Source organism: Hesperophylax consimilis, chromosome 30 (assembly GCF_061612785.1).
Source record: "Hesperophylax consimilis isolate HC1 chromosome 30, BYU_Hcon_1.0, whole genome shotgun sequence".
Lineage (NCBI taxonomy): Eukaryota > Metazoa > Arthropoda > Insecta > Trichoptera > Limnephilidae > Hesperophylax > Hesperophylax consimilis.
The window spans coordinates 11,945,290-11,971,123 of record NC_142865.1 but is presented as its reverse complement, the minus strand read 5'-3'; the positions used below and the strand labels follow the sequence as shown (position 1 = coordinate 11,971,123).

General features: G+C 35.0%; 1 protein-coding gene across 2 annotated transcripts in view; it reads right to left on the bottom strand.

Moving 5' to 3' along the window:
• Nucleotides 1-10,974: 10,974 nt before the first annotated feature.
• The window catches only part of LOC149409641 (protein sine oculis-like), a 102,920-nt gene continuing 88,060 nt past the window's right edge, over nucleotides 10,975-25,834 (bottom strand). For both annotated transcript variants that reach the window (XM_089649642.1, XM_089649641.1), the window contains exon 7: nucleotides 10,975-13,256. In XM_089649642.1, coding sequence (XP_089505768.1) covers nucleotides 13,082-13,256 — 175 coding nt within the window. In that variant the 3' untranslated portion in view covers nucleotides 10,975-13,081. The remainder of the gene's footprint in view (nucleotides 13,257-25,834) is intronic.

Below are 25,834 nucleotides of genomic sequence, written 5' to 3'. Positions count from 1 at the left end.
GGGTACTGGGCGACTACCGGGACGCACGGGTCCGGCCAAGGACTCGGCACTCGGACTCGGATAGAACCCGCGAAAGAACTCGGACCCGTAGCAGGACAAGGACCCGCACAAGAACTCGGACCCACACGAGAACACGGAGTCAATCCCGTCACCCATCGCACCCGAGTCGCGAGTTGTGCAGTTTACATTTTGGCGAAGTTCAACGAAATCCATTCGTGTCTTGTCGTGTTCCAGCTGATTGGGCTACGGCTAATGCGAGGCCGTAACGGATGTAGTATTAGGTTCCAAGTTCCAGATGATAATTTTAGCACACGCGTAAGCAGTAATAAATCAAATGTAGTAACATAAATTTCGGTTGTCGTTGAGAATTTGTCGTTTTCATAATCTCTGTCCATCGATATAGATAAAGGTACTTGGTCGAAGCCTCTATCAAATGAAACTCAGTAAAGGCGAGATGTTTTAAAAACAAAGTCAGGAAGTAGTTAGGTACAGCATTGAACTATTAAAATTTTAACAATTAACAACATGTTTTAATATCTATTTATTCCAGTCCATCGATTCATCGATTTTAATATCTATTTATTCCGAAATTATCACGTGAAACACACGAGAAAACGCATGCTAAAAACCGGCACACAGCAAAACACACGAGACAAACGCGTGCACAGCAGACCTCCCACCGCGCCGTGGAGCACGTGTAGTCGATATGATTTTGTGACAAAATGAATATTATATTCCTCTCAGCGTTTCCCAAACTTGTTTCCGCAGTCCTTTTGGTTTTATTTTTTTCACAGATCCACAAAATTTTATTTCACTCAATATTGACGTATTGTTTAAATAAAATCTAATTCAGTACCTACACATTTTAGAACCTACCTATTTACATTAAAAAAACTAACCTTAATTAATATTTTTTAAAGGAATGTAAGACAGTATAAATATGGAGAAAAAGTGCACGGCGTAATGCACAAGATTAAGAAGTTACCGCTTCATCGATATAATAAGTATAGATTAGCCCTCCCATACCTAATTTCAATCCAAAAGTAATACCACCTAACGCGTCATTTCATAATACTACTAGGTACCTACCTACCGATCGAGTTCCGTCGCATCTGTTGCGTAACGTGTTTTTTTTCTTAGGAAGAATTTAAACATTTTGATCTTTTGTTACTTTTCTTTGTACGCTGCCTCGGATATATCTGTTAGGTACATCTATTTTTGAAGTATTCATATAACTGATCAATTTGTTAATAATAAAGTTTGCGATAGCCCGTACCTAAAATACTACGGACTGCCTCATGTTTGTGTTTGAAAAAAAAAGATTTTCACAAAACTAGCGATTCTGTTGCCGCGAACTTACTGGAGGACAAATTTGCTCCACACAGACCAATAAAAGGTAAAAAACCAATGCTTATTGTGATCTTTGGACTGCGAGAAAATGCACTTTGTTTTTGATAAATGTTTACGTAAACCAATGTTTTTGGTTCGGGTGGCATTTTTAAGATCACAGGGCTTGTCTAGAGATACTTGGTCGAAGGACCGCTTAGATAGTTTGGACATGAAGAGCGGAGAAAGGTGTTTCAGGAGATTATTAGATTAGTGTGTGTGTAATATGGAAGATTGATTTGCGGTATAAGTCAGGGAAGACAGAGGCCATTTCACAACCACCTGAATCAAATTCCTAAGATTATCTTTATTTATTTATTTAGTACAGGATACACATAATGTTGGATATTTGGCATAGCGCCGTTTTGTGAAAAAATCACCTTATGGGCGCTGTAATATGTCATAGGTATCACAAAATGAGAGTCGTAATTCATAACAGAAGACAATAATATTTTGTTATGAGATGAAGTTAAATGTAAAATAATAAATTAATTAGAGTTTTTATTTTATCCAGACTCCAGACCCACCATTTGGGAAACGCTGTAACAAACAATCGGCTTGGCTGCAACTCCCGAATTATCTGATTTAGCCAACAATTTTTTTAAAAATATGTAAAAAGGGACGAACAATGGGCTTGATTTAAGGTAATAACTTTCGGATGGCTGAGCCTTCCAAGGTTGTTCCTTCAAAATCCAATGAACTTGTTTTATCTGTTTTCTGTAGTCGTTGTAGTTATTAACAGTGACAGCAAAAAATACAATATTTACAATGAAGTGTTATGGATATTATAAATAATAGGCAAGATGCTTTTTAGTGGCTTGTGTTTTTTAGAAGATAAATAAAAACATCCACTGGAGCGCTTTTCGTCAAATTTTTGCAAGTATTGCAATATCTTAGTAGCACCTCTAGGTACATCCTAGAGTACTTAGTGAGTCTAAAAATATTGGAAAAATGGTAAAATCTAGGTGAATTCATTGGCTATAAGCCGCAATAATCATTTCTTATTGTTTCAAAACTAATATTTTGAGGAATGCTGTTAATTGTATCGAATGGCAGAATTGATTGCTGAAACAGAATTGATTGATAAAACTATCGACAATACTAGGGTAAGAATCAATTTTTTTTAAAGTGAAAACCCCAGTCACAGCCTAATTTTTATACACCTAATTAAATTAAATATTACTTAACTTATTTTTTTTTACATCACTCAAATAATTTATTGCTATTATTGATTTATTAGTACATGTCAGTCGATATTATTATTTAACTAATTAGCTCATCGGTTTAGAAAAGCAACTCATAACCCCAAATAACTCCAATAAGTACTAGATATTAAACAATAAACAAAACATCCACTTACTGTAAAGCAGGTAAACAGAAGATGTCTTCACCACCAGAACTTACCACTCACTGCAGGACTCGCGAGGCCGGTGGTGGAGGGAGGCATTCGGGTTCGAGACCCCGAGTCCGAGTTTTCTGGGAGTTGTTGATTAGAGGCATTCGGGTCCGAGTCCAAGTCCTTAGAGGCATTCTCGGGTCCGGGTTCTCTGGGAGTCGTTGATTGGAGGCATTCGGGTCCGAGTCCCAGACCGAGTTCTCTGGGAGTGGTTGATTACGAAAAGGAGTGGGAGTAGGACCCGCTTCCCGCAAAGGACTCGGGCTCAAGGACTCAATCCGGCTGAACCTACACATCGCTAGTGCAGACCACCGAACATGCGGTTAAAGTATGCCCGCTGCATTCATTCCCCGGCGGAATTGATGAGGAGAAGAAGAATAACAAGATTTTTCGAGTATATTTATTAGTTATGGAAATCAACGAAGTATGTGTAAATTTTTGACACAAATTCCAATATCGCTTGTCTGAATTCTTGACATAGTCAGTTCCAATTATTAAAATGACACTTAAAATCAAAAAAAATCCGAGTTTATTGATCGAGAGTTACATACATCACAGACAGATCCACAATAACCGATTTTTTAAATTATTATTATTATTATTATTTCCCTGTGTTCAGTGTATACAGTACGATAGCAGTACGATGCCACGATGTATAATTCCTTTTAGCCGTGGCGGTAATGTAACGTGTAACCTGACACCTCGTGCGGGGACCGCAGGGGTAGGCAGAGGGTATCCGTCCTGTAAAGTGTACACCACACACACACAGGGCGAGGCAAGATACTACACAGACAACAACACAGATACGGGCTACAGTTTACACACAAAGACACAGACTCCAGAGAGAGACACAAGCTGTAGTTTAAAGACAGTGGCACTGAACAGACAGAGACACAAATTAAAGGGTAGGTACATACAAAGACAGAGGGTACACATAGAGACAGACTACAGACAGAAGCACAAGTGTACAGATATAAACACTGGACTATAGTGTAAGTATACAGTGCAGTGATTATCAACATATTTAACCAGAGGGCCAATTTATCATTTTTTATTTGTTCCTCTTATCAATGACACCTATTGGAATTTCGAATTTGTGTTCATGAATTAATGAATGCAAATCTTGGAAGTGGAAATTGACTAACATCCTATCAAGCATACACACGCGGACATTTCTCTCAAATTGAATGACATTACAGCAGTTAAAATACGAATAAAAGTCAGTACTACCCAATCTGGATTTGGGTTAGCGCGGTTGAATCCAGTCCTTGGGGAGGAAGGGTTAGTCCTCAGTCAAATTATTTTATTTTTTTACGTTACAGAAGACATTCTAAACGTTCACAGCCGTTAAAAGCCAGCCTGGGGAGGTGGGTTCAATCCTTAAAGTCAAGTCTTAAAAACAAACAAAAAATCCTTGAAATTGGTAACTAGCCAGCTCGAGAGATGGGGTAACTAGGACTGAAATTTGAAAATATCTATATTAAATTATTATTGTTAAAAAACTTTGTTATTTTTGGGTTTTTTTTATAGTAAATCTATTTGATCATACCACCCAGAAATCCGAACGATTACTATTAAATAAGAAAAATCAAAACTCTCTTCAGTTACTGTGATGTATGGTAGTAAATTGAGTATTTAAGCGATAGATGGCGCTAGTCATAAAGCTTACTCCAGAGTCCGACAGATATCGCTAGAGTGTAACAATTACTTGTGAGATGAGATTGACAGGGAACAAGCTTCTCGAACCAGAGAATTAACAACCCTCGGGTAATGAACAGTGTAGCTAAATCCAGACCTATTATTTGCAAAGTAAATTAACGCAATTATAAGTAGAACCTTTTACTTTTTAACAAAGAGTTCCCAACCCTTAAATCTGCAAAGTAAGAACAAATATAACAATTACTAAGCTGAAAACTAGAGAACTCGTTTTTTTCGATCTTAGTATTTCATTTTTAAAACAAAGATCGACAAATATGAATTTTAATATCTAGATCTCAACAGTCGAGTGGTTAAGACGCTGTCCCCGTAAGACTGGGTTTGATTCCTAATTGTGACCGTTATCTTTTTTATTTTATTTGTCTTTTTTTGTTTCATGTCTCGTTTAGACCAAAAACTAAATTATTCAGTTTCCGTCAATTGAAAATAATGTAATTTAATAATTAAAAAAAAAAAATTAAAACCGAATTTATCTTTGCGGCCATTGGTATAAGATAATTTTTTTTCTTCCCTTATATAAACAAAAATATGACCTCATGATAGTAAAATAGGTTCTAAGGTTGTCAGTTTGGGTTTAATTAAAACGTAAATAAATAAAAAAAAATAGCATAATAAAACTATTGAAAATTATTATGTTACAACTTTTCAGAAAGATGTCAAAATATCCGTTTTTTTACGAAATAGCTACTAAAATGCATTATTTTCCATTTTTAGAAGCTTAAATACTTCTCATTGTTATCTTATTTAATTCATTTGTGTTATTTCACATTAACTTTATATTAAATATACCATTCCTAAGAGAAAGCCCAGTTATATTCAATTTTCCAATTATGTCCTAAATCCTGTATCTAAATTTCGCTAATAAACAATTAGATAATGTTAATTAAGTGTTAATCTCAAGTAACCTACCAGGTAAGTACTGTACTGTATATTATTATCTCCATAAATAGTTAAGTAATAACATAGATCACTGTAGAAATGTATTATAAGTTTGTACAGCGCCCTTGAGGTGATTTTGCACAAAAACGGCGCTATACAAGTCATCCAATTATTATTATTAACATACTAATTTTAAAATAATATATAGTATATTTGCGGCACTTTTCAGAGTGGAAGACAACCATTCAGAAGTGAAACGATGCTTGAAATGGCTTTGGCCGTGTTTGGTGACCAGATATGAATTGCCAGGTACTTCCCTATTTCCTTACCACTACCTTTAGCCTCAAAACATACCCCAATTAGGGTTGCTATAGACTCACTGGCTCCACACAGTTGGGAATTGTGCGGTTTCATATAAAAAAATTAAAATAACTGATACACGTTGGTTTTTCTATTAAAGCGAGTACTAACCGTGTACCTTTTTTTGTTTATTTACCAAAAAAATTCGAGAAACACTAAACCCTTTTGCAAATCAGAACATAAAACGTTGAATATTTTAAACAAAAAATAATTTTTTTTAAATTTATATCGGTCGTACCAAAAGGCTCGTTGGTCGCACGAAGTGAGCTCGCGGGCCGCGGTTGCTTATCACTGGTCTAGAGAATACCCACAACAGGGTATGTAGGGACCTTGTAGGGACTATGTAGGCTGTGTAATAGGTAGGTACTACGCGATGTGAGTTTGTTTGCCGTGGAATACAGCGCAGTTCCTGTTATACTTCAACTTCTATACTTATAATATTTTTTATACTGAGTGTAACTTAATTGAGTTTTTTTTTAATAGCTCCACACAGGAGTCCCTGAGGAAAATGATTTCATTCAGAGCATATATCATCTCTGGTAATGTTTTGTGGGGTGAACATGTAAGAGGGAGGAAACACAGAGGCCGGAAAATCGTACTACAGCCGAGCTGTTGAACTCAAGAACGAGTTGTGGAAGCGACCCGTTCTCATGTGACAAATGTCAACCGTGTAAATATGTTGTGTTTCCCGATTATGCACCAGTGCCGAAAGGATCAATGACGCCAGTTCCTCGGAGCATTTTCCATTGTAATACCGGTAGAACAAGGACAGCTTACCTACCTGACGCCTGTGCTCCAAAGATTGCAATCCACTTGTTAAGATATCGATCAAACGGACCTCTAGTTTCTGCACAGAGTCAAGGGTTTATTTCAGGTATTTACTACTAATACAACTTTTGGGCATAAAAGCTTCTTATATCATAGTATTAAACTCTACAATAAAATACCACTCACACTCAAAAACCTCAACATTATAACATTTAAATCTCAAATAAAAAGCAGGATACTTAATATAGGGAGATCTGAAATAGAAAATATACTGATATCAAACACAGACTAAAACCGAATCTACTAAACTGAACTATACAAAAAACACTATCTTACTTATTTAAAAAATATATACAGGGTGTCCGGAAACTCGTAGTACAAGCGGGAAACTGGTGAATCTACATCACATTTGGAGTCGATTTTGTAGTATATATTTTTTTTATTTGAGCTTTCGTTATCGAGTAAATCGAGTTTGAAGTTGATTTTTTTATTTTATTTTTTTTTATTTTTTTTTAATCAAATTCTTATAAATTATTACTGAAGATCAAAGTACCCAACTAATTAAAACTATTTGAAAGTAAAACAAATGAAGAAACTGGGATTTGAAACATTATTTTGAAATCACCCTTCATTTAACCCGGTGTAATCATAAAATATTTCTGCTCTGCAGGGTTAAAACATCTGTTATTCAACCCTAAACACCAGAAAAAACTTTAACCCTAAAATAGCCGAAAAATATATTCTTTTGGTTTTTTTTTTTTTTTGAAAATGCTCAAATCAAAAAACTTTATGTTTTTTTGGGTTCCCCATGTGGTGTAGATTCTCCAGTTCCCCGCTTGTACTACGAGTTTCCGGACACCGTGTATACATACATATACTACATGATTTATTTTTATAATTAAATTCATATGTTACTTTGTTGTAATATTAATTTCTTATATGTAAACGAAATCCTCAGCACGGGAGATCCCAGTGAGGATATCACTATCTCTATATGTTACTAAGAAAAGAAGACAATAAATCATTATTATTATTATTTTGAGGCGCACTTGCGATTTGTACAGGGTCAACAGTTGTGTACTACTAAAGTATCTTCGGGCCCTGTATAACTGTACACTGTACAATACGCAGATACTTTGAGAGCTCTGAAGGGATACCATCAGTACCTAAAACAGGGCGGGGAAGTGGTGGGCCTCCGCCTCCTCCAGAATGTACAGTACGCCCAGCTTCTGATGTGCTAACTTGACACTGACTTCGATGGAGTCCCCATGCCTGAACTGGACACTTAGAGTTACACCAAGCATATCAATGGAAGGCATATTGGGAAGATTAAACTGAAAAGTAAACCTCAAATTGTAATATTTAATAATTGGAGATAATATTAAATCCCTTTTTTTACATTATCGAAGATATTCTTCTTTGACACCAAATAATAATAGAGTCTGATTGGGAGATACATATTTCCCAGCCTGACACGGTCTCATAAAAGTTATGCCATCTCATTTTGCATTAAGCTGCTGCCACACGCAAAGCTCACATCAACAGATAATATAAAGCACAATAGCGCTCGCCATACAATCCCATACAGACCCGACATACGTAAAAAGATAACGCGCTATAAGTGTGGTTCTGAACTTCGCTAACCGAATTTATTTTACGTAACCGCTCCCGACGCGATATTTGAAAAGTTATGCGTCCCCCTCTCCGCCGTAAAAAGGAGAGGGGGTCATTTTAATTACGGAGCTACCAACTAAGTTCCGTGTTCCATTTGACAGCCATGACATAAGCAGCCTAATAATGCATTTCTTATTTATTATGTTAGCTCATATCGTCATGTGTGCTAGTAAATTTAGAAACATAAAAAAAACTTTATTTGGCAAACATACTTAACATATATTTAAAATATAAATATAATCAATATTTGAATTTGAAGTAAACAAATTTTCGCCGTTTCAAAATTAATCATATTTTTAACTCAGTATGTTTATATGGTAATATCATTCGGTTTTTTGATAAAGTTGGACGGCCTGATACCTACATAGAGAAGCTTCTAGTTTGTTCGTTTGTTGATTGTTTTCCTGGGTAATCTGGTTTGCTCTCGTCAGCTCTCGTGCTCTCTTCTCGTTCCCTGCCCTGGTGTTGGTCCTTGCCGCCTTTGCCTTCGACATTTTTGGAAATCGACTTGAGCTTATTTTACAATAATTTATTATATGTCGCTTTCGTCGATCGGCGTGCGAACTGCGAATTTCCTGATTCGACGGAGAGGTTATGTCAGGTTATGTGAAAATGCGCTATTTACGCGCAGATTGTTTAAAATCTAAAAAGTTTATAAATAGCATTTATAATTATATAGTTGGCGGCATCATCATCTGAGGATGAGCTGTCCAACAGATCCAGCAATAGGCGACAAGTATCATCCATTTCGAAAACGTGCTCAAGCTGTCAGTAAGTAAAGTTGTCACTTTGACAGATGAAATTATGTTCCTCGGCCGCTCTCGAATTCAACTGACCCCCTCTCCTACCATAGGAAGAAATATTTGATAGCGTCGTGTGTCGGTAGAAAAGATGATGCGCTGTACATTAACTTTTGATGTGAGCTTTGCGTGTGGCAGCAGCTTCACGGTGAGAGCTATGATTTAAATCAGAGGTTCCCAAAGTGGTATATATGAACCCCCAGGGGTCGATATCGGCTTGCTAGGGGTCTATGTTAGCGAGAAAAAAAATTGGGGGTCCACGAGATTCAAATGGGGGTACATACGAGCGGACCCCCATTTACCTCAAGTCAACATTTAGGAGTTCCGTAAATGACGCAATACACCTAACACAGTTTACGTAATACTAATAATAGACTGAAAAATTACTTATTTGATATTTGTATGTTTATATATCGTAAAGTTGTTAATTGAGGTATATAAATAGAGTTTACTTTCCTTTTCTCGTCAGAATTAATATATTGAACCAAAACATTGCACATTGGAGCCGCGATTTTTCCTAGTTCCCCAACTTGTTTTTGAAAAACGTCCAGGGTAAGAATGACGTTCAACATTTAGATGTCCTTCACACAGACTTCAAAACTAAGTTTGAGGTAATTTTGACTGTAGAAATGGGAAGTCGAAGAATCGGAAATCATGTGACAAGAACAACTGACCGGAATAAACACTGACAAAGAACTTAAGGGGCAGTTCTGTAGGGCCAGCTACAGAAAGAAATTCCCGTTGCTTATCCTGCTTCATTTTCATTTGGTGTGCACAATGCAAATACAGAGGAACTATACCGCCACCTGTTTGTTGGCCAGACAAGGGAAGGGAATCTTTTTACGAAAAAATAAACGATTATCACATGGGACGTTAAAAGTTTTAGGAAAATTCAATATTCGGCAAGTGATCTACGGGGCAAAAAAGTTTGGGAACCTCTGATTTAAACAGTGTTAGAACAGTGTGTTTTAGTTTCGAGTAAAGTTGTATAGTTTACATGATAAAAAAAAACATCATCTTTGTTTGCGATAAAAGTATATTTTTCATCGATTTGTAATACTGAAGTCTGACAGTCCTTCATCTGCTATCAAGAACAGTATTTTATATTTTGAAATACTTTCAAAAACGGCGAATTTATCTGCGGAATTTGATGAAGGACTGTTCTAAGAGAAATTCATTGCAACATGTCAGAGGCTTAAGGTGTTAACAACTCTCAGACGAATGTGAAACAGAAAAAAAAGAATATTACTCGTAACTCGTAACAAAGTCAATAGATGTCGCATTTGAAAAATAAAAATGGATATATTTATCGAAGACACGGCTATCGAAGACGAAGCTAGCAGTCCATAATGAAGTTCTGGTACCTATCCTGATGTATGGCAGAGAGGCATGGAACTGGCAGGGAAGGATGAAAATAGACTGAATGCTGCAGAAATGAGATCCCTGGGGCGAATGTGTGGTAAAACCATGTATGATCGTGTGACAAATGTGGAGAACCGCAAAGAGTGCAAGACTGATGAGAATGTGTAATGGGTAAGATTAAGAAAGGACGCTTAGGTGGTTTGGGCATGTAGAGCGAATGAGCGAAGAAAGGAGTGTAAGGAGAATACACGATGCAAATGTGAATGCTAGCAGATGTCGGGGACGCACGAAGAAGACATGGCACGATCAAGTGAATCAGATACATGAGTACTGAAACTTTGAGAGACAGAATAATAGAAGAGTATGTATGAATGTGAATGAGACAAGGAGTGTGTGCCAAGACCGAGTTGTTTGGCGCTTATCCTTTCTGCCTATCCCTGCGGGAAAACGGCGTGATGGTTAAGTTAGTTAGCCAATATTGTTAGATCGTCTTATGATTGAGCTTAGCGAAGTCCTGTTTTAACTCGAACATTTGGCATTTCATCTGTCTGTATATTTGCTACATACTCACATTAAATCCCAGTCAGCTGAATAAAAAAAAACAAATAAAACAATAAATACATTTTCCAACATAATTTTTATTTTCAAATTTCTTTGCCTACAGATTGTATACATTAGTTTAACGCTAATAAGAATATACGAAAATTCTACCAGCTAGGAGTATTGAAACAGCAGCATGCGGTCTATCCTCCATTCCAACCATCGAATACCTTAGCATAGATCACAATTAACACGGTTAGAAGATTATAATACAGTAATTTTTGTTTTACTTGTGGTTCCTACCCGGTTTCGCTCTCTTCTTACGATATCATCTTGTTATGGAACAATAATTGAAAAACATAAAATAAAAAATATTATGTAGCTTATCTGTACATATTTTTAACTGTTAAATAATATTTATCAAAGATCCATAGCACATGACGGAAATGTCTTTGCGAGCCGAAAATGTTTTTTTTTAATGCGACACCTCACAAGAGCGCCCATGTCTGTACAGTGTAAAGGTAGGGGAGTAATAGCGCCACCAGCCAAGCGTTGTAAGGCGGGTAGGAGCTGTAGGAAGTTGCTTTAATTTATAAATTACGTGACGCCAGAGCTCACCCATTGAGAGTTTTGCCAAATTAGATAGACAGATATTTAAAGCTGGACGCTAGAACGTTCATGACAAAAGAAAAATATTGTTAATTTAGGAAAAAAATAGAGAGCCAATTTCAAAATTTGAGTAACCTCAGCAAAAAATGGCTTATGTTAGCAAAAGTGCACCAATCACTTAAATATAGTATTTATAAATTACTACAATATTACGATGCGATAATGATTTTCAAGTCTACAATATTATTATTATTTATATTAGTAAGTATACTGCGCCCGTTCGTAATACCTAAATTGCAATAAACTTAATTCTAATAAAGTATTCTATTTAATAATGGTATTAACAATATTACGTATCTACACTGATTTTGCATTTCTTGAATTAACCTATTAATTCACAATAACGAAATATTTAAGACCATTGTTTGATTGTTACAATTGATTTAAATCAGGACCCAACAAGATGCCTTGGGGAAAGCCAAAAAATGAAAAAAAGGGTTTTTGCTGTTCATTTTCGTAAACATTCACAGTTCAATGTTTAACAACTATTCACATTTGATTTAAAACCATTTTTGTCACATTTTTTGAGTTATCACTTCAATTTACAATTATTTTATAGCACTTGACGTATTCGCAAAATGTCTTTCTTCATATTTAAAGTTTTTGTCTGTCATTTTCGTTGTTCGTATTTTTATTTGTGCATTGTATGTTTAATTATTGTTTATTAATATTATCTTCCATTTATGGATTTCTCGAGAATCATCGAGAGATAAGATTGGGTGGGGATTTAAGTTTTAATTAATTTCAAAGCTAAAAAAAAATTGTTCTTCTTTTCTCTTCAAGGTATTGAAAGACTGAGACTTAATATCCATCACTGTGAAGTTAGTCTTTCCAAAGACATAAGGGATATCCATAGATATTTTCTTCGTTAAATTCCAGTTTAGATTGGGTTCATGCAAGGACTTTTACTAGGGTTTCTGGATCCTTTCGATGAGATGATCACGCCACAGGGGTTAGATTCCATTTTAAAAAGTTCAGTTGTGAAATTACTGGTCTTGCGACTTTCACTGTCTTCCTTTGGACTATCAAGGTATAGATTTTACCGTACTACGTAATTAGCGTAGCTGCATTTTTGACCTCCGAAGAGATTCCTCTGGTATTTTTAAGGTTCCATTAGAACTCTGTCCTTCCAAGAGATTTCTTTCAGTTTTTACAATAGTTTAACCACTTTTCTGCCTCTCCAAATAGATTCTTCTATCAACACTAAATGTGATACACGGGGTAAAAGCGCTGTAGCTAATAACGCACTAATACCTTTACGATGACACCAAATTCAAGAAGCTAGTGGACGAATTTTACTTTTCTTGTAGTATGATCCTCTATTTCCCAATCAGCCAAAATCTAGGAGTCCTATTCATTGATGTTTTTGATAGATTATTCGAGAAATTTCTTCCCTTCCAAGAGATTTATTCCGAATTTCACATAAGGTTATCTACATTCCTGCCTCTCCCAACAGATTCTTGTATAAAAACTTCCATTTGTTCATCTTCATCCAGTCAGACTACATCTAGGAGTCCTGCCCTGCCCAGCATCATAAGTGGTGGTAGCCCTGATCGTAGAGGGGCGGCAGGGCGTGGTGCAGTTGGTAGGGCTGCGGGGCGGCTGCGTAAGCCGGCGGGGCTCCCAAGGGCGGGGGCGGGCCGCCCAGCGAGTCACCCTCAGAATCGCTGGAGGTGTCGAGAGGTGTCTTGTCGCTGCCGGGAACACTGGAAAGAAAACAAAAATAGATTTTTTAGAAAAAAGAGAAATTTTTTGGAGGCGTTGTAGGAAAAGATTTATAAATGAAAGAGAAAAGACAGACGGGGAACAACGAGGATTTTCCTAATAAAATATAAAGTCATTCTAAACATATCTGAACGCGTGTTCATGTTGGTGCTCTTGTCCGAATAAATATAATGGACGAGATGCGAAAATATTATTATTTTGAAGAAGACGTGTTCCGCTTTCCTGATAGCATATTCGTGCTTTACTGATACTTTGATCTGAAATTTGTCAAATCATTTTTTATAGTTTCGTTTTTAACGGGAATACGAATAATTTGATCAGATTTTTAATAAATTAACAATACTTCAAATCAGTAATATGTCTCTGTGAAGATGTCGGAAGCTATTTGTGAAGCTAGCCCCTTCAATCAGGTTCCAATTAAATACCTTTCATTGTACATTTCAATCTTTTCAACAAAAGCTAAGAGTATCTGACATTTCTACATAGTCTATCCCTAACTAGTTGTAACACACATTTGAGACGTACACGATATACAGCGCTATTCTACACACCTAATTACAACACAAGGCAGCAGAAAATTCGCCAATCAACCGTGTTCTTCATACCTTGAATAATATTTGCTCTAACAGCAACATTTTTCGTGTTAATCGACCATATTTAAAAAGAGCATCATGGCAATGATCTAGAAGTTGTTTAATGCTATATTCCAGTCTTTCTCAAAGTGGGCGATAACGCCCGATGTGGGCGCTGGAGGCTTTCAGGGGGGGCAGTAAAAGGTACAAAAAAATTTAGGGGGCGTTAAGGAAATCTACAGGTGCGACGGCAGACAAATTCTATCTATAAAAATCTGACAGAATCAAATAATAAAACATGGTTTGTTTTACTCTCCCAATCTTTGATTCTCCTGGGTTCGGGTCGGTTGTTCGACGATTTCTGATAGCATTCCCTTCGTTGTATTTGTGTAAACGTGAATTTAGTGCTGTAGCAATATTGCTAACTAAAAAGTGAAATCGGCTGCAAGTTATTGCAAGCAGAGACTTGTTTAAGTTGTTTAACGACTGTTTTAAGTGAATTAAACAATTGTGAATATATTTAATAAAACACGACTCATCTGGTAAATAGCAAAAATCTCTCAAAAAATGCTTTAGTTGCATTTAAAGATACACTGTGAATTTTTTCATGCCTATAACATATTAAATAACAGAACAAAACGTGTTTTAAATAATTTTCTAAGCTTACTTTACGATTTTTTTCTATCGAGTGAATTTCATATAATTAAGGTTTAGCATTACAAATGTACAGATACTTTCTTAAAAAAAATAACATATATTTTTTGGAACATAAAAACTTAAAGAGTTTACGAGAAACTTGTTATAAATCGGTATAAATTGGGTATGCGGGGGGCAAAGCTTAATGCTAAATCACTTTTTTGATTGACCTTTATAATAACATTAATAACGAATTGGTGTACATTATTAATACCAAATAATATGCTATAGATAAATTGAAGGTTTTCCTATCGTTTTGTAGAATACAAAAAAAAAATACACAATAAAAAATGTAAATGTAAACTACAATTTTTTTTTCAATAGAAATGTATGAACGCGTAAAGGAAACAACTTTTAAAAAATACAGTATTATAGCTATGATTATCTGTGACAGTTTCACATTATTAACTTTTTTTCTTTCTTTTAAAATTATTTACAAAATAAATAAAAAACTGTTTGTGCTTGAAATCGAACGTTTCTAGACTCCGTTTGTCAAGCGATTTTAATGCCTATTACCTACAATATAAGGTATACCAAGAATAATACATATTTTTGGCTAGTAGCTTCCTTTTATTTGATTCTGATATTATTCTACTGCTATTGTTAAATTTATAGAATATATACAATGCGATAATTACTTGCTATTACGTCAAAGCGTAGCCTCCGCTAACTGTCAAATTAGTGACTACTTTGGGAGGTCAAAATAACCATGAAAAAACATTGATTATAAAATGTATCCATTTCTGTACAGTATCAATTACACTTATAAATAACACACATTTATTCTGTTGCGTCAATAATGTCTATTTTCCTTTCTTTCCTCATTATAAATTAAATAAAAGCAATTTGTACCTCAGCCGATTTGCATTAGTTCGACTGTCTGTAAATTTATTTGCAAACAGTAATTCATTTCTTAAATTAATCAGTGCGATATATTTAAGACCATCATTTGATTGTTATAATGTAAACTATAAAAAAATATTGTAAACTAGACAAAGCATACAATTTCTACTATGCTATAAAATTTCGTACGAAGCAATTGCGTGTACAAATGAAGGAGTTATCAATTTTTTAAGAAAAATTTGTATGGCACTGACATAAGGTTGGCTTGCAGTGTAAATAAAATATTGTAAACTAGACAAAGCATACAATTTCTAGACAAAGCTCAAATGCTTTACATAAGTTGCGCCACAATACGAAGTATGTCAAAAAAATACAAATAAATAGTAGTATATCTGTGTGTAAGGATATAATTTTATAGCATAGTAATGATCAGCAGAATCTATTTCTAGCTAAAAAAAAATACCCTTGAAAATTCAAGTCTCTATGTCTATGAAAGGCGATTTTCAGTCCACTGAGCGACGCCTGGGTGGGACCCAAGCGCAATGCCAACTTAGCCATTGACCTGTCAATATATATATAGTATAATACATAGTAGGTAGTGTAAAGTAACGCGTGTTTTAGTGTCAATAACAAAACACATACAACAGTAATAGCTGTCGAAGTAACATGATATGTACAACACTGCACACTATACGTATTTGTATGTAAATAACACAATTTTATGTTCAGTTCAATCATAATAATATATTCAATGTGTATTTGTACAATTGTACATGCCGGCTTGCATTATATAAACTATAAATAAGTAGCATTTGGGTTCTTGCTTGAGGAAAGCTTTGTAAGAAAAACTGAACGTGTGTGACTAGTACGTTCATATTAATAAATTAGCAATCATCAATCGTTGCCGGGATAAAAAACACAATACGATGGCAACACTGCCACATTGAATATATTATTTTCATTTTGACTCGATTGAATTTATATATAATTTTAATTTTTTATTTTAATGCTCTTAATAAGTAAGTTTAAGGCGATGCCATACGTAGTAATGCAAAATCATGTGTTTTTGGTTTGAAAATTTGGTCGCCTAGAAATGTTTCAGATTCTTTAATTAAATACTGCGAGTAGAATACATCCTGACCTTTGAAATAATCGAGTATTTTTAGATAAGTCTTTTTATAAGGCCAGAAAAAAATAATGTATAAGGCCTATGAAAACTGTTTTAAAGTTCAAAATCTCCTACTTACGAACTTATTTTCGGTTTTTATTTTATTGTATAATGTGGCAAATTAAGTTATTTATAAAATGATCGGAAAAAAATTAATATTTATGCCTGAATATCCACAAAATAAAATAAGAGGCACTTTTTGGCCATGTTTTTTTCTAGCATAAATCAAAACAGGCGGATGGTGTTAAGCGGGAATTTAAACCTTATCGCCATCTACGTAGGGGTGTTATTGATATCGGCTCGATTTAAATTATTACATGACGTAGTGCATCGCCTTAAAGTAATGGTGTTTGAAAGAGAGTACGAAAAACAGTGTGCAATATAGTTGTGAATGAGGAATACTTGGAGCAGGTGGATGAGTTTGTGTATTTAGGAAGTATGTTCTAGAGAGATGGGAAGGCTGACAGAGATATTGAAAGAAGGGTAAATGCAGGTAACTCCATTAATGAAGGACTGAACGCAGTTGGCGCTAGCAAAAAAATGTCCAAAGAAGCGAAGCTAGCAGTCCACAATGAAGTGCTGGTACCTACCCTGATGTATGGTAGTGAGGCATGGAACTGGTAGAGAAAGGATGAAAATAGACTGAATGCTGTAGAAATGAAATCCCTGAGTCGTATTTGTGTAAAACCATGCATGATCGTGTGAGAAATGTGGAGATCCGCAAAGAGTGCAAGGCTGATGTAGGCGTAATGAGTAAGATTAAGAAAGGGAAGCTTAGCTTGCATAGTTTAGAAGAACCAAGCGCACAAACAGACAGACGCTCATAGAGACTTTGTTTTATACTATTTAGAGAAGCTTAACTCATTTAAAATAGAGCTAAATGTCTAAAGTAGCATTTAAAGAAACGCTGAATTTTTTTATACGTATAACATGTTAAATAACCGAACCAAATGTGTTTTTTTTATAAATTTAGGAGAAAACTTAGCGATTTTTTTGCGATCGATTGACATAGATTACATCATACTTGAGTATAATACAACGTGTTTGTTTGTAATATGTTGGTGTGAGTTAATTGTTTGGGTCATGATTCATAATTGGGTCATCCGCCCATCTGCTATTTAGCGTCATAATTTACATCACCAGTTACTGGTTATAACACTATTGTACAAGTGACAAATTACCAGATGTCCTTTTCTCAATGGGTGTAAAAAGTCCTGGCGTATGGTTGAAGGTAATTTGAGATTTCACAAAACTGCGCTATATATATTAACTATTATTATTATTATTAAAATTAATCGATAAGTTTAGAAATAGAATTTCAAAACTACTTTATCACATCTGTAAATGATATAATGATATCCTCACTGGGATCTCCCGTGCTAAGGATTTCATTTACATGTTATTAAAATGTAGTTTTATGAATAGTATAAAGGAATTATAAATATAGTAGATGGTGTTTTTTGTTCAGTTAAGTAGTTTTAGTTTCAGTCTGTATTTGGTGACAACCTTAGATTACAACCTTACGACCTTAGATGTCAACCTTAGATTACATTTCTGCCCTGATGATGGACACTGCAATGCTGTCCGAAACGTTGGCTAAAGAAGGAGGTAGCGTAACACGGCATAATATCCCAAAAACAAATCACTATAATACTTTTGGTGTGAAATCTTAAAGTATACCTACATTTCAAAAGTTCACAGCAGTTAAGAACCAATCCCTGGAGAGAAAGTTTTAATCCTCCGTCAGTTTTTACGGGTTGTTTTTTTGTTAATATTTATTTAGATCATATGAACGCATGAGTCTTTTATGGCTTCCTTTTAAACACAAACAAACAAAAATATAAGCTTATCTAACAGAGCGTGAAATTACATCAATTTTCGTACCTCATCGTGCCTGCTAAAAACCAATTCATATTTAAACTGTATCGCTGTTAATCAACATAATAATTAAACGTGCATTAAACTGCGGTGTATTTCATTAGGTTTGATTATACCGACCCCTAAAGTCGGCAGCTTGCGGCGTAAGGGAACCCTCAATTCCCTTGGTGGTCTTCAAGCAACCCCTACGCGATAATATGTACAAGATAATTACGCGATAATTTCAACAAGGAACCCTTTTAGGTACATATTTTCACGGATTTGTAAGTTGTAACAGTGGTAGAAAACGAAACATCATGAAATCTGTTGAAAATTATAGATTATATTTTTTATTATACAGGGTTTTCCAATAAGAGGTGTTATTTTGATATTCATTCGTAAAAGATCAATGGTTTCGTTGCTTGTGTGGCACGTAGCGCCGTCTTGTTGAAAGTAAACGTTGTCCAGATCAATACCATCCAATTCCGGCCATAAAAAATCATTAATCATCTCTCGATAGCGCAATCCATTCACCGTAACTGTTGCTCCAGCCTCATTTTCGAAAAAGTAAGGTCCAATGACTCCGCCGGACCATTAACCGCACCAAACAGTCACACGTTGAGGATAAAGAAGCTTTTCAACAATAACTCTTGGGTTTTCCGAGCCCCAGATGCGACAATTTTGCTTGTTGACGAAGCCACCGAGGTGGAAATGGGCCTCATCACTCAAGATGATTTGCATTTGATTCATTCAAGTGATTTTTAATAATTTCAATCCGTTGTTGAAGCGTGTATCGTTCCATTTTTATTAATGGCGTAGTTTCTACTTGTCAAATGTCAAAAAATGACAGCTTCGAAAGTAACAGCTACCGAAATAGCGGGCTATTCAAAATAACACCTCTTATTGGAAAACCCTGTATTAAAACGACATAATAAAGGGGGTTTGCTCGACGCTCACATTTTAATTATTTTTGATGAACGTATTACTAAAATCTCAAACGTTTCTAGAGGGATCCCAACGGATGTAAGTTATTTATATTTAAGATTAATAAAAATTTGACCTTGCCGTTAAAACAATGTAAACGGTTTGAAAGTTTTATAAAACACAATATAAAATTAGCATATTTTATTTTTTTAGACGATGAATTAGTAACTTCTCGAGGGATCCTTCTAGAAACTTTTGAGATTTTAGTAATACGTTTATCAGAAATAATAAAAATAAACCCCACGGAAAGATCGACTTTCTAGACCTGCTAGGGGAAAATCGACCGTAGGTCCGTTCATTACTCCGGGCCGCGCGTCGAATATTGTTTTACACGACTTCATCACTTACGTCGTTCAGATTCTGGCTTTATTATAGGGTATTGTCTCGCACACAATTACGCATTTATTCATTGCAATATCGCTTATTACAAACACTGTATGTATAATTAGCACTAGAAAATTAATTATTTAGATCGACATCAAATTTCAATAGGGTCTATTCAAGTTCTGCTATTATTTCAGTTTTGTGAAACAAATGGCTAATAGTGATATAATAACAGAATTTGAATAGAACCTTCACAGAACTTGAAAAACAACATTGAAATTTGATGAATTGTTCAAAATCTATGAAACAACCCGTCCCTAATAAAGTAAATATAAATTCTAACGTTAAAAATATATAACTTTACGGTGTTCTATTTATTTATTTGATACAATCTTTTAAATTTTGTAGTACAATCCAGTAATGGTGGCCTCACTGGGTGGCTTACTCGTGCTGAGGCCTAGGCAACATAATATATTGAACGAAAATATGTATAATGTTGATGAAGAAAAAAAAACTAAGATTAAGATAAATTTAAACTAAAAATATAGATTTAAAATAAAATGAAAGAAAGTTAAAATCGGTATATTTACATCATATGTAGTGTGTTTGTGAGTGATGGTTGTTTTATATTTGTTTTGTGTGTTACGTGTAGGTTTTATTATTTTATGTTATGAAATTTTGGTAATATTGTCTCTTTTGTTCTTTAATCCATTTTGTAATTTTGTGTTTGAATTTATTTTTGTTTTCCTTAATTTTATTTTCAAGTGTTAGACTATTGAATGCTTTTATTGCATGGTATTGATAGTGTCTTTGTCCAAAGCTTGTATTTACCGTCGGAGTTTTTACGTTTTCTTTGTACGCTTGTCTAACTGGTCTATTAGTGATATTTTGTGTATGTTGAAATTTGTTTTTGGGGTCAAAAATGTAGTTTAGTAGTGTTATAACGTATAATTGGCGTATATCTATCTAGTACGTCACGCCAGCTATGCAATTTGGGTGTTCAATTGCATTTCTACCATTTATAAATATGATGATACTAAAAGCTACCTTCAACCTCATGAGATGCCCTAGTCAAGGATGCTATAGTCCCAATGGCACCTAGAAATTGGAACTCTGATGAGTTATTCACATAGAAAAAATATCGGAGCACACACGTTATTCCTAAAGTCCACGTTAATGGTAGCCATACACGTTAGGGTTTGCATGATGGTTATGCATGTACATGCATAACCATCATGCACAACCGAGTTTAATAAAACACATACACGTTAGGGTTTGCATGTACAATTTCCTATAAACTCTCAGTTAAAGGTAGTTGCAGCTAAGTGACGGTGTTTTGTAGGACATTTTCCTAATCTGATGTGCACTGTATCGCCAACAATGGACGACGACGATGTGATAGCTGTACTTGGCTTAGTACTTGTAACAAAGAAAAGGACAAGAAAAAGAGATCGCACTGAGTGGTGTAAACACTGGCTTTTGAAAAGAAAACAGTTCTCTCATATAAATTTGATGAATGAACTGAGATTTACATCCACTACCACAGAATATTGGACACTAAGAACTGAGAATGACTGAGAACTGTGCATGCAAGCATGAGCGGCCGCCACACACGCTCGGTTATGCATGCGCGCAAACATAACCGAGCGGCAAAAAATATCTATTTTGGTATTTGTTAGGTTGCATGTACAATGTACATGCATCGATAACTGTACAGTTTTTTACATACACACTAGGGTTTGCATGATGGTTATGCATGTACATGCATAACCATCATGCAAACCCTAACGTGTATGGCTACCATTAGACGATGCCATACGTAGTGATGCAAAATCATGTGTTTTGGGTTTGAAAATTTGGTCGCCTAGAAATGTTTCAGATGCTTTAATTAAATACTGCGAGTAGAATACATCTTGGCCTTTGAAATAATAGAGTATTTTTTGAGATAAGTCTTTTTATAAGCCCAGAAAAAAATAATGTAAAGGCCTATGAAAACTGCTTTAAAGTTCAAAATATCATACTTACGAACCCATTTTCGGTTATGATTTTATTGTATAATGTGGCAAATTAAATTATTTATAAAAAATTAAATATTTATGCCTGAACATCCACAAAATAAAATAAAAAGCACTTTTTGGCCATGTTTTTTTCTTGCATAACTCAAAACAGGCGGATGGTGTTAAGCGAGAATTTAAACCTTATCGCCATCTACGTAAGGGTTTTTATAGATAGCGGCTCAATTTAAAATATTACACAACGTAGTGCATCGCCTTAATTCAAAACACAATAGATTCCCATCAATTCCATCCTGTTTATGAGATATATTCCTTTCTTCCCGAGTGCCCGCACAGTCCCCCTCATTAACACCCCCCCTGCCCCCATCAACATCCCCCCAACAGGTATCGAATATCATCCCCAACCCCCAACTGAAGGTAAACAGAAGAGAAACGCATCCCACACCCTTCATTAATACGAATTATTGTTATTTTAAAAATATTTTCTATTTCGTGTTATTCTTTTAATCGTCAACTAGCTGAAATCTCCGGCGTTGCCCGGGCTTTGCGCAATGTTTTTCGAAATTAGATGTAGACCGTAGTAATTTTTTTCTTATTTTGAACGTCTAGTGTGAAAAATTTCATCAAAGAGTGTCAAAATATCAAAATCTGCTTTAAGGGGCGGGAAAAGGGGATGGGTTGGTTTTTAAATTTTTCACATTAACAGTCATCTTCCTCTTGGTTTGAAGGTCAAGTGTGCAAAATTTCATCAGTCTCGGAATAAAACTGCAGATTTGTATAAAAAACAAAGCCACTCTCCTAAAAAATATATTGTACAGAGTCAGATGGTCTAGGTCTCGAACCCCGACTGTTTAAAACCGTCTGGAGACAGTGGGACAATGAGACAATGGGACAATTAACATCACCAACTGGAGTTTGGTGTGAGGATCAAGGTAGTGGGGAGAGGAAGAATAAGAGAAAAGGGAAGGTGAAGAAGAATCTGACTATTAAGATCTGGTCATTCGATTCTAAATTGTTGTCTTGCACCTGGTATGGAGTAATGGACGAATGTTCAGTTACACACAAAGTGAGAATATTTTAGGTCAATGTAATTTATTTTCGGTATTTGTAGATCAACGCAACGATTTTTAGGTAATTATGTCAATGCAACTATTTTCAGAAATTTCTATGTCAACGCAACTATTTTTTTTAAATATTTTTAGGTCTATGCAACTATTTTTAGGGTAAATTTAAGTCAACGCGAATGTTATCTCGTATTTTTAAGCCAACGCAACTATTTTCAGAAATTTCTATGTCAACGCAACTATTTTTTTTAAATATTTTTAGGCCTATGCAACTATTTTTAGGGTAAATTTAAGTCAACGCGAATGTTTTCTCGTATTTTTAAGCCAACGCAACTATTTTCAGAAATTTCTATGTCAACGCAACTATTTTTTTTAAATATTTTTAGGCCTATGCAACTATTTTTAGGGTAAATTTAAGTCAACGCGAATGTTTTCTCGTATTTTTAAGCCAACGCAACTATTTTCAGAAATTTCTAGGTCGACGTAACTATTTTTTAAGATATTTTTAGGTCAATGCAAATATTTTTAAGCCAACGAAACTATTTACAGGTATTCTTAGATCAGATCAAGTATTTCCAGCTGGCATTATAGTTTTCATCATGAGGTTTGTAACATTAAGATGTCAATAAACTATTAAATTGTAATATTATGTAATAATATTTAGGTAGGTGCAACTATATTCGCCCGCAACGTCATTCATAAAAATTTCAAGCTTTGTAGATTATAAATGCCAATAAACTATTAAATTGTAATAATATTTAGGTCGGTGCAACTATATTCCCCGCAACGTCATTCATAAAACATTTCAAGCTTTGTAGATTATAAATGTCAATAAACTATTAAATTGTAATAATATTTAGGTCAGTGCAACTATATTCCCCGCAACGTCATTCATAAAACATTTCAAGCTTTGTAGATAATAAATGTCAATAAACTATTAAATTGTAATAATATTTAGGTCGGTGCAATAATATTCGCCCCGCAACGTTATTCATAAAACATTTCAAAACTTCGTGCACTATTTCTATTGACGTGTAAATAAAATCAAATAATTATTAAAGCGTAATAATGGCAAAAGTTTGAGAAGCACTTGTTGTTTGTTGGTAAAGGCTGCTCTTTAGCAGCGGTTGTTTGTACTGGCGGGACGAGGTTGGGGGGAGGAGTGAGGGGGGAAACGAGTAACCCGATATCTACAGCGGGGCGGTGGGGAGGGGAAGAAGAAGGGAGTATAACCCCCCTCTCCCTTACCTCCAACCGCACCGCTCAAGCCCAGAGTAACTAACAACTCTCAAAGCGAGTTGTTTTGTTGTAAGTTAACAGGGAGGCCTCAGTAAAATAATGTTATAATTTATGAGGAAACAGAAATATTGTTGGCAGCATTAATAATCATATTTGGATGATTGTACAGCGCCGTTTTAGTGCAAAATCACCTCAAGGGCGCTTTACAAATATATAAAACATTTCTACAATGATCTATGTTATTACTAACTATATATGGAGATAATATACAGTACCATACTTACCTGGTAGGTCACTTGAGATTAACATTAACTAATTGTTTATTAGCTAAATTTAGATACAGGATTTAGGATGTAATTGGACTTTCTTTTGGGAATGGTATATTTAATTTAAGGGTATGACAGCTTAAAAAGGTAAGTTTTTAGTTTAGACCTGAATTCTGTTGGACTTGTTATGGAACTTAGTTCCTGAGGAAGTTTATTCCAAGCCTTCGTCCCAGATGCTCCGAAAGCGCGATCACCAAACTTAGTATTTGGCTTGCGCTTAGGTTCCATCAGTCTGCCTACAGCTGATGATGTTGCTGATCTACATTCACTGACTATATGAAATAATTCTATTTTCGTATTTCCACTACGCAATACTAGAAGTCGGGATTTATTCCAGTGCAGAAACTAGAACTTATGACTAAACAGATACAAATGATTGTTACTGAGGCAGTGCGTATGTTTGCGCTCGCAAAACTCGAAAAGTAGTCGACTGATATCAATGAAAATTTCAACGCGTATTCTTATTAACGCCAGGAGTATTTAAATAGTGGTTTGAATGGTAGAATAAGTCGGGGACGCCCGATGAATACTTAACGCAATATCTCTGCAACGGAATGAGACACGGAGTCGAATTAACATAATATAGTAGTGAATGGTGAAAGAATTCAGAGGCGCCCGAGAAATTATCAATAGCGAAGTATAGCGGGGTCTACAAGTAAATAAATAGAAAAATTGGAAGGTGGTAACTACCTGGCCATTCAGATCTGGTCACTAAACACGGCTAAAGCCATTTCAAGCAAAATTTCGGTCCTTAATGACCGTCTTCTAATACACTTCGTAACCTTTTATTTTTCTCCAAAAAATACCCAAATTGAGGATGCCATAGATCCACTGTATCCGTGCAGTTGGGACTCTTGTACAGTGTTCACATAAAAAATATAGTATATATACCGGCTGCGCCAATATAATTTAGGTGCAAATCAACTTAGCGTCTTTCCAATCCCACAATATTATTATTTACAATTCGTAGTACATACAACTACACATATATACAAATCGTAGTACATACAATTACACATATATACAAATCGTAGTACATACAATTACACGTATATACAATTAGTAGTACATACAATTACACATGTATACAATTCGTAATACATAAAATTACACGTATATACAATTCGTAGTACATACAATTACACATATATACAATTAGTAGTACATACAATTACACGTATATACAATCCGTAGTACATACAATTACACGTATATACAATTCGTAGTACATACAATTACACATATATAAAATACGTAGTACATACAATTACACATGTATACAATTCGTAGTACATACAATTACACGTATATACAATTCGTAATACATACAATTACACATATATACAATCCGTAGTACATACAATTACACATATATACAATTCGTAGTACATACAATTACACGTGTATACAATTCGTAATACATACAATTACACGTATATATAATTCGTAGTACAACCCGGGCAAAGCCGGG